The following is a 10,594-nucleotide window of genomic DNA, read 5'->3' as shown; positions in this document are numbered from 1 at the left end:
GCCCTTTTCAATGAACATACTTAACCGCTACCTGCCAGTTTCGGATATATCAGGTCATCTGCAGCAGCGTTGTGATGACACGCTTTCCTTTATACCATTGTTCCTACCATTTTATCTAGCTCACTAATTAATTACTATATCTTATTTATTGCCTGCGCTATGTTACTCCCTTTTCTTAATTTATACAGCCTATATATTTTGATAGAGTGGACACTTTGAGACGCGGCGATACATAACACGTTCATTAATTTTACTGTTTATTTATATTTATATCTTTATTCTATTTTTTTCTTTACTATTTTACAGACCGCGTAGGGTACTTTAACGCTAGGTTGTCTGAATGATCCTACCATATACTGCCATACCACAGTTTGGCAGCATATGGGGATTTTGCACATCATCTATTACAATGTGCAAATAGTGTAATAGACAGCCTAAAACATGACAGCCTCGGGTCTTTGTGTGACTCGAGGTCATCATGGCAACGGATGTCCGAGCAAAGATAGTGGCCATCAAAGGGTTAACAGGTGTTAGCAACAGGTGTTTGCTCCATTGTGCAGCTAACACCCGCTGAGTATGAATAAGGCTCAGCCCGTGAGCCCGCTTCATACTCCCCCCTCCGCTACAGGATATACAGGAACATCCAAATACGGTAAGGGTATGGTTAAAAAAGTGTTTTTTTATAAAGGTAAATATCATGTTATGTGTGTAGATTTGAGAAATGACAAGATTTAATATATTGTTATTATCCTGCTTTAAACCAAATATGGAGAGCAGGGTCATAAAATGGGCTTATGGGCATATACTGGTAGATGGAGGCAAAGTTGTTACCTCAACTCAACGCAACGTGCCCCAGCCTCCCCAAGTGGTAGGACGGACACCAGTGATGTCACTGTAAGGAAAAACCCCTAGCATCGTCATCAGCCAATCACCAACTGCTGCCATTGCCCCCCCCCCCCCGCATACTTCTGTGCCGTATGTTGTAAGAACATGTCTAGAATCCGACTGTGTCCTTACAACATATAGCAAAAAAAAAGGGTGTGAATCCAGAATAAAGAGTAACATAGTTTCTGTTCTCTGTGTGACTAATGTTCATTTTCTATGCATTCTCCATCAGCAAATTTGTTAGTCTGTACTGTTGGGTTTAGATCAACCTGCAGTAAATTACTGCTCCTTGCCCCTTCTCCAGAGGATAGATCATTAGTGATACACACCAGATGGGGCTTACTACATCTTACACAGACCATAGTGTTGTGGTGTGTAAGATGTCCCACCACCACCACAAGTGCTAGGTCATCAGTAGTTAAATGGCCAGATAGACTTTTAACGTTACCGCTATGTATAAAACTGACACAGTAATTCATATAAATATTGCAGTGAAGGAATAAATATTGTAGTATTTTATTTTACTAGTTGTTTGAGTTTCATTGGCAGGCAGCAGATGTACATTCGGGGCAAAAAAAAAAAAAATATAGCAGAAACACCTGTTCTTGTTCAAACTGTTTTAAAGCAATTTTACAGTAAAGCCCAAATAAAACTGCAGCATGTAACACAGCATTGTACATTGCCTCACTTTATTCCCCACCTGGGTTCTTCATCAAAACCTGAATATGAAAGGACTTCTAGTGATAACTACTTTGTAATAGGTAAAGAGAAGAAAAAAAAAAAAAAGCACTGTTACTTACATTTCCCATAGTAAATGTACGCTTAAATACACAAAATAAGTCGTAGATTAATACAGTCCCATCTTCCTGTATACAGAGCAGGTCTTCAGAAACAGTCCATCCTAGGTGTACAACTTGTCCACTTTTCCACTAAAAAAAAAAAACAAAAAAACAGAATATTTAAGGTTTTTCAATAAGTTTACAAAATGCAGGTTTACAGAAGACTTCACAGGTCACACTACACTTTACGCCAGGTAAGAATATGAAAGTTGAAGAAATGTGAAAAAAAAAAAAATTAATTGATGCATGAAAGCAGTGATACTTTGGAAGGTAATGTCACAGGCAGGTAAGTATACAGAGATCTGTCTTATGTTGTGAATTGCATTTTTTTAACAACATTTTAGTTCATTTCCAAAACAGAAATATAAAACAATAAAGTGATATACATAGTTTACAAGAGTGGTCAGCCATTGGAGTGAATTGCATTTTAAGAAACATTGGGCTAGTCTGACTCAGTGGGACACATTTATCAATGCACGGATGACACTTTTTAGTCATACCATGTACTAGAAATGGAGCAAGTAACATAAGACATATGTATGAATGAAGAACACCAAAAAGAATAAAAGGTTACGACACGCTGAACATGATTATACAATGTGCACCAAGAAGGGTTAGGCTTTGTAATAGAGAAGCGTGAAATAGATTTATTAAAGAGAAAAGCAGAAGTCTAAAAATAGGCATAAGCCATGTCAGCTTGTAGGAAGTGCCAAGTTAGGGGTTGGCCATTAATAAGAAAACTACCAGAATAAATACAAGAGCATAATAGGATCACCCATAGCATATTTACCCTGGTAAGTCTGCAGATCCCTCCGTGATAACCTACCATGTCAGTGGTTGGAGGGGGATAACAAAGATAGACAGTAATGACTGCACAGCCGCCAGTTTATCTGTGGGAAGCCAGCAGGACACGGGACATAATAGAACGTTCCAAACATAGCTGCTGGGGAGTCATGTGACCCTATACGAGTCTTGTACTTACCCTAGTAAAGTTTTTGGCCAACCCCTTTAAATTACTCTAGATTCATCATCCAGAATCAGGGGCAGTGATCAGTATAAGGCGGCGTTCACATGTCATCATTGAAGACCTTAATATAAGCTCAGTGCACAAAATCAAACCAACTTATTTTACCAGAGGGAATATCTCAAGCAGTTAAGACTTTTACCCCACAAAAAGCACCTGGCCTAGTCTTATAGGGAAATATTATAAAGCACGTATTGAAGTATTGCTCCAATATATAACTACTATGTTTAATCAAGCCATGTTGAGAGGCGTTATGCCTGAGGAAAATCAAGAGGCTCTAATAATTACCCTGCCAAAAACAGGGAGGCTCTCCGATATACAGAATATTCTGACCAATAAACGCTTTTAAACATAGATAATAAAATTTATGCAAAGATTCTGGCAACAAAACTTATGGTTGGCCTCCCTGACTTGATAACTCCCAATGGCTTAACATCAAAACTAAGTGGGACTGCCCAAATATACAACCTTTCTGCAGTAAGATATAGGACATGCTGGAAAAAATGCTAGGTCCTATAACGAATAACGGCCTCAAGCTTTGTTGAATTTAGATCTTCAACTCATACCCCTAAAATTAGAGATTGTCCAAAATGTTCACCATACCTAGACTAGCTGTATCCATATATTAGAAATCACCTAATTGCCGTCTTTGGGGGGGGGGGGGGGGGGAGTTAAAACGGCAATTTTTAAGACATACAATTTCGAAAAAGACTTGCATTTGGGTTCCTAAGACACCAACCGGTGGAGAAGTTCTGGTTGCCAGTTAAATAGTAGCCCCACTATACAGACCTATAGTAAAGGTACATTTCACTGTCCATATCAATTATATGTGCCTTAAAGAGCTGACACCCATGTATTACGCATTCCTATTCTTGTAAATGTTATAGTGGTTTTCCCACCAAACAACTGATCCGTGGGTATGTGAGTGAGGACACCCCATAGAACAAGGGTCTATATCCGGCAGCTCTATAGAAAAAAGTGATATGAAGCCAGTCTAATACAGCAAAAGTCTACTCATACTCTGCACAGCTCTAATGTGAGACACAGACGAGGTTCCTTTCAAAAGCATAGCTCTATGTACTACATAACCAAGGACAGGGGCATATAAACTGACACTCCCCATCAAGCCTTTAAAAGGGACACATCATAAAGGACATCCACCACCAGGATGAAGGATTGTAACCCCAGCACACTGACATACTGGCTCATTTGCATAATTTTTAATGCATTTTAAAAATTAAAAATAAGGGCACAAGAAGATTAAAGAAGAGCAGATACTGTCAGAGGGGGCACACAACAGTATGTCAGTGAGAATTCTTTACAATCCTTCATCTTGGTAGTAATTGTCCTTTAAGCAATACATGACTCACCCCATTTCCATATGAATTTGGTGGTGGTGGTGTGTTTTTTTTTTTTTTTTTTTTTTTTTTAAGGACAAAATGGTGCGTTTTCATCTAAACAAGGTAATGCCAGAAATTACATCTATATCCTACCCAAGAGTGTAGTGGGGTTAAATCTGGTGACAGGTTCCCTTTAAACATACTTACTGTCAGAGTGGATAAAAGGACACCAGAGGCTGAATAAATCTCTAGCACAGGTCTTGTGCTGCTGCCTCCCTCCTTCTTCAAATAATTTTTCATTAAGGCTGGAGAGAAAAAAAAAAAAACATTTTACAGAACTGGGAAAAATTTGTGTCAATGAGAAAACCCACAATGATGTCACAAATACTAGATGAGAACAGATCGGGTGGTTTTGGCAACGAGGGTTCCTTAAAAATGCATTTTGTAATTTCATCTATTATAAATTTGCACATGTTTTTTTTAATACATATGTTTTGTTCACAGTACCGCTAAAATAATATGTTATCTTTGTTCTATGGATCACTACAACTACAGCAATTCCTCATTTATATCATTTTTGTCTTTTGCCCAATTTTATGGAATAAAAACCGAATTGGAAAAAATCTGACTTGTTTTAGCATCGCCATATTCTCAATTTTTTGACGTTCTGCTATGCACTGGAAAAGTATTCAATATCATAATAATTTGTACTTTGTTTTTTCAAGATAGGTGAGATTATCTTGATACCATAGTTTAATAATTACATTTAATATTTGCAAATAGTTGACCACAAATTTAAAAAAAAAAAATAAGCTTTTTTGTCATTTTTCCAATTAAACTTTTATTAAAATATGTTATAAATATGTACAATTATTCCATCACCTTTTCCCAGGTGCAGCTACAGATGCAGAGGGTGCATGTACTTCTGCAATAATGAAAAGTGAAAGTGTCTCCTGCAGCTCTTTCTTTGTTCTGCCTTCAGCTGAGCTGTGCCTTCAAACGCCTACATCTCCTGAACCCTTGTACCAAGAAAAATTCTGGCTTCAGGAGAGTATCCCCTTTAATATGATACATGGATTGTGTATGTCCACTCTTAAAGTTACAATCAGCGTGGTGAACAAGATTAAGGTGTATGAAAAAATCTGGTTCATGAAACAGGGGGGGGAGGGTAAGAGGAAATGGGAGGACATATGGGGAAAATGGAACTAATGGCGCATCAAATAAGAAATAAGTATGGCCGTAATCTCAGGTTTTCCCGTCGTGTTCCTTTTTTTATTTTTTTTTAATTTTATTTTTTTTTGTGCATTTTCTCATCCGGTCGGGGTAGGGAGGGGGGGAAGGGATATTATCTGCATAATGGTTGGTTTAGATAAGAGCAGGTATGCAATTTCGCGGTAAGATATATAAATGTATGGAATGTACGCTGTGTTGTTTATTCTCTTACCTGATGTAATGTTCTTAAATTTTTTCTACTAATAAATGTGTTTACAAAAAAAAAAAAAAAAAAGTTACAATCAGCATTAGAAAGCTGTACATAAAAATCAACTTTTTTAGTACAGATTTAAGAGTGAATATCTCTGGTTCTTAGTATCCATACACAATCCATATATCATATTAAAGTGGGGATTCTCTGGTTTAATTTGACATCATATTTTATTGTTTCTAGATACCAGGGTTCAGGAGATACAGCCTTTTGACGTTGGCTACTGTCATGACACAAATTAACGTCCTTTGGGAAATATTATCACAGTAAAAGCTGCCGTATATTTACATGGAGCAGTCCTAAAGAGATTAATGGAAAACCTTTATTTTCCACTTCCACATATATGATCATCCTTAGCGGTGGATGTCAGCTGTAATTTACAACTGACAATCACATCTTGTAGCAGTGACTGCCCTTTAGTTTTGTTCAAGATTCTCGTTCAGATATGTTCAAATTGGCAGTAAATAATGGGGTAAAGCTTCTTCACTGTCCCCATCAACCTTAGTATTAATCTTTAGTGGACACGATCTTTGGCCGTTGGCAGTCTGTAATAGTTGCCGCTGAGGGACAGGCCTGGGAGCTGTGGAGAGGAAATGCATCGGCAACCAAATACCCCCCTCCCGCCACAAACTCCGATGACATCACAAGCCAGCAGTGAGTACAGTACTGGAGTTTAGTTGAACTTTTGTTTATAAGGGAATATTTGATCATTTTTATGCAATCATTGATCCTGGTATTGCAGGAAGCTAGCTGGCATTGAGAGTGAGAGGGATTACAGAGGTGAAGCATGAGCCTTGTGGAGCTTGTAAAGGTAGTAAAGTCTGTAATGCGCCCTAGATGACTTATACTTAGTTTGAGAGGGAAGAGAATCAAGCTGACAGATTCAACTATAAAGTCAGAAGCTACTATTCCAACATACCTATGGGTCCTCCATATGGGCCAACAGCTACAAGACAATCTTTAAATTCTTCCTTAATGTTCCATTCCATTTGGTAAAGATCAAACTTTCTGCAAAAAGTAGAAAATTATTATAACTGCAATATAACATAATCTGTAAAAAAAGATTTACTAGAAACTGTTACTAAGCCAATGAAGCCACATATTTATATTCCAAAAGGAAATAGTGCCGGATTTTTTTTACTAAAAAAAACAAAACACAAAAACAATCAGCTTCATTCTACTGTAGTATGGAAGAAATCTGAAAGCCTTCTCATGTCTGTGTACAACACTTAATCTATGGCCTCCTGTCCTTATCTAACTCTTTACAGACAGGGAATACTTCACTTGATAATTCTGCTCTTTCAGAAGAGAAGACTTTACAATGATTGTAACGTTTCATTCAGTGTTGCGAGTACCACAGCATGGAAAGTTGATTTATATACACTTCTAAATGCGGGAAGGATGGAGGAGAAAGAAAGCAACATATTTCTTTAATAAAGTATATCACAAAGCTAAGTTTTATGCACTATTGGTATATACAATTTGACTTAAAAATGTAACCCCTTAAGGAGGCAGCCAGTTTATATCTTAAAGAACATAAAGACGTCACCGGCTCTCGGAGGCAGGGGGAGAAGGCCAACTAAAGAGGAGGTGTACATACGTATAACTCAGCGGACAGCCGAATGTAAGCTATGTCGTGGAGGTAGCGCCTGAGCTTCATTTGTATATCAGCGGGAGTTGACTTTTTGACAAAAGCAACAGTTTTTGTGCCTAACCAGGATATGTTCCAGGATCGGCAGCACAGAGCCAACCAGTAGGTGCCATTAGATAGAAAACCTCATATACCGGTGGTAGATTTCCCTTAAGCAGCAAAACCGATTTAAGAGTGGTCCCTGCTTCCTCTATGGATATATGTGTATTACCCCCTATAACAATGGGCTGTTTTGGGCGACATGAGGAAATGGGAGAGCAATAGGTGTCAGATGCTGTTACTCTATTCTATGAAAAACAGCGTAATTTCCATATAAGATGATGTTGCTAAATAGCAGAATGGCGCTCATGGATTTGAATGATTTGTAATTGTGACACCATTTACATTTCTGCTGATGTAAAAGCCAAGAATGTTCTGGTCGGATAACAAAGGACATAACTAGAACGAGTGCCCAGGCTGCATACAGTGTATGGGGAGCGGTTACTGTCCTTTATGGACTGCGCATCAGAAATGGAAACAATCTATTGATCCTACAAGGAGCACTATCCCCGTACCCTGCCCTGAACATGAGACTTTCCACATACAGCCCTCACACTCACCGATAGTAAGCGTCGCCCATAGGATTCCAACTAGCAGTGCAGAAATCCATGCTCAACGAGTGTTTTCAGCCAAATAGTATCCTACCATAGACGGAAGGTAGCTGCTAGCATGTAACTGACAGGATGAGGTATGACGTCACTCGTCACATGTCATTCCAGGTCATGTGACAGAAGTTATACAGGCGGGGCTCCCTGGTTGTCGCCTGACTGTAGTGTGTGGAGGAGGTGCTGGGCTCGGTGTCTCTGCTGTGTGTGGAGGGATTATCACAGTGATTTTATCTGCTCCGGTGTCTGTAGGGTCCAGGAGCTGTGTCTGATATATGGGCTCGGTAGATGCTATTTCCAAGTGGTCTAAAGGACCTCCGATGACGTAATGATCATGTGACCAGGCTCTTGTATGGGAGGAGCTACGCTAGAGTTTACACAGGAAGCCTGGAGATCCCGGGAGAGGCGGCTGCCATGTACTGCTGAGGGGGAAAGGTAAAGAAGAGGCAGCTGTGTGATATGGAGGGGGATGTGGGAGTGCAGGTGCTGTGTGACATGGAGGGGATGTGGGAGTGCAGGTGCTGTGTGACATGGAGGGGATTTGGGGAGTGCAGGTGCTGTGTGACATGGGGGGGAATGTGGGGGTGCAGGTGCTGTGTGACATGGAGGGGATGTGGGGGTGCAGGTGCTGTGTGACATGGAGGGGATGTGGGAGTGCAGGTGCTGTGTGATATGGAGGGTATGTGGGGATGGAGGGGATGTGGGAGTGCAGGTGCTGTGTGATATGGAGGGTATGTGGGGATGGAGGGGATGTGGGAGTGCAGGTGCTGTGTGATATGGAGGGTATGTGGGGATGGAGGGGATGTGGGAGTGCAGGTGCTGTGTGATATGGAGGGGATGTGGGGATGGAGGGGATGTGGGAGTGCAGGTGCTGTGTGATATGGAGGGGATGTGGGGGTGCAGGCGCTGTGTGATATGGAGGGGATGTGGGGGTGCAGGCGCTGTGTGATATGGAGGGGATGTGGGGGTGCAGGCGCTGTGTGATATGGAGGGGATGTGGGGGTGCAGGTGCTGTGTGATATGGAGGGGATGTGGGGATGGAGGGGATGTGGGAGTGCAGGTGCTGTGTGATATGGAGGGGATGTGGGGGTGCAGGCGCTGTGTGATATGGAGGGGATGTGGGGGTGCAGGCGCTGTGTGATATGGAGGGGATGTGGGGGTGCAGGCGCTGTGTGATATGGAGGGGATGTGGGAGTGCAGGTGCTGTGTGATATGGAGGGGATGTGGGAGTGCAGGTGCTGTGTGACATGGAGGGGATGTGGGGGTGCAGGTGCTGTGTGATATGGAGGGGGATGTGGGGGTGCAGGTGCTGTGTGACATGGAGGGGATGTGGGGGTGCAGGTGCTGTGTGACATGGGGGGGGGGAATGTGGTAGTGCAGGTGCTGTGTGACATGGGGGGGGGGGATGTGGTAGTGCAGGTGCAGTGTGACATGGGGGGGGAATGTGGTAGTGCAGGTGCTGTGTGACATGGGGGGGGGATGTGGTAGTGCAGGTGCTGTGTGAGATGGGGGGGGAAATGTGGTAGTGCAGGTGCTGTGTGACATGGGGGGGGAATGTGGTAGTGCAGGTGCTGTGTGACATGGGGGGGGGGAATGTGGTAGTGCAGGTGCTGTGTGACATGGGGGGGGGAATGTGGTAGTGCAGGTGCTGTGTGACATGGGGGGGGGAATGTGGTAGTGCAGGTGCTGTGTGACATGGGGGGGGGGAATGTGGTAGTGCAGGTGCTGTGTGAGATGGGGGGGGGGAATGTGGTAGTGCAGGTGCTGTGTGACATGGGGGGGGGAATGTGGTAGTGCAGGTGCTGTGTGACATGGGGGGGGGGGAAATGTGGTAGTGCAGGTGCTGTGTGACATGGGGGGGGAATGTGGTAGTGCAGGTGCTGTGTGACATGGGGGGGGGGAATGTGGTAGTGCAGGTGCTGTGTGACATGGGGGGGGGAATGTGGTAGTGCAGGTGCTGTGTGACATGGGGGGGGGAATGTGGTAGTGCAGGTGCTGTGTGAGATGGGGGGGGGGGAATGTGGTAGTGCAGGTGCTGTGTGAGATGGGGGGGGAATGTGGTAGTGCAGGTGCTGTGTGACATGGGGGGGGGGGGAATGTGGTAGTGCAGGTGCTGTGTGAGATGGGGGGGAATGTGGTAGTGCAGGTGCTGTGTGACATGGGGGGGATGTGGGGGGTGCAGGTTCTGTGTGATATGGAGGTAATCTGGGGGGTGCATGCTCTGTAAGGAGGAGGGGGCCATGGGGTTATGGTTGTTGTGTAATTATTTTGTTACTTTTCTCTTATGAACTTTTCTTATATGTTTCTCTTTCAGATCCGTGGTCTGTATTGAGGATGAGGATTTTTTGTTTTCTTTGCATTGATCAAATGGCCTTTTTTGTTTGTGTTTTAAATAATGTTGAAAAATGTAACATGACAAAGCAGCAGCATTAGCAGGGCAGGAGACCATGATGATACCAGCTTGCTCCCACCCCAGTGCTTTACACTCAGATACTCTTGTGGTGGTAAGAGGGGGGAGTTTTTTTTATCTTTCTTGTTAGTGGCCTCTGATGGTAAAAATAAAATTGCTAATACCTCAGTCCTCATCGTGGCTCCAGCATAGAGGAACTCGTCTCCGCTGACATCTGATAATCGCAAGAGGCGCCGCATGTGACCGGAGGGGAGATGAGCTCCTGTGCACCACCTGAAATTGCTGATCCCAGAAAACCACTATCATGTTAGCCTTATC

The 10,594-nt window shown here is 42.7% G+C and overlaps 1 protein-coding gene across 1 annotated transcript in view; it reads right to left on the bottom strand.

The window, feature by feature from the left end:
• VPS16 (VPS16 core subunit of CORVET and HOPS complexes) overlaps positions 1–8,129 on the bottom strand; it is an 83,614-nt gene extending 75,485 nt beyond the window's left edge. The window contains exons 1-4 of the mRNA XM_072120876.1: positions 7,822–8,129; positions 6,491–6,579; positions 4,296–4,393; positions 1,686–1,814 (exon numbers count right to left, since the gene is read on the bottom strand). Coding sequence (XP_071976977.1) covers positions 1,686–1,814; positions 4,296–4,393; positions 6,491–6,579; positions 7,822–7,871 — 366 coding nt within the window. The 5' untranslated portion in view covers positions 7,872–8,129. The remainder of the gene's footprint in view (positions 1–1,685; positions 1,815–4,295; positions 4,394–6,490; positions 6,580–7,821) is intronic.
• Positions 8,130–10,594: the final 2,465 nt, after the last annotated feature.

Source organism: Engystomops pustulosus, chromosome 8 (assembly GCF_040894005.1).
Source record: "Engystomops pustulosus chromosome 8, aEngPut4.maternal, whole genome shotgun sequence".
In the NCBI taxonomy this organism is placed as follows: Eukaryota; Metazoa; Chordata; class Amphibia; order Anura; family Leptodactylidae; genus Engystomops; species Engystomops pustulosus.
Note: the sequence above shows the minus strand (reverse complement) of the source record. Positions and strands in the feature narration are given on the sequence as shown.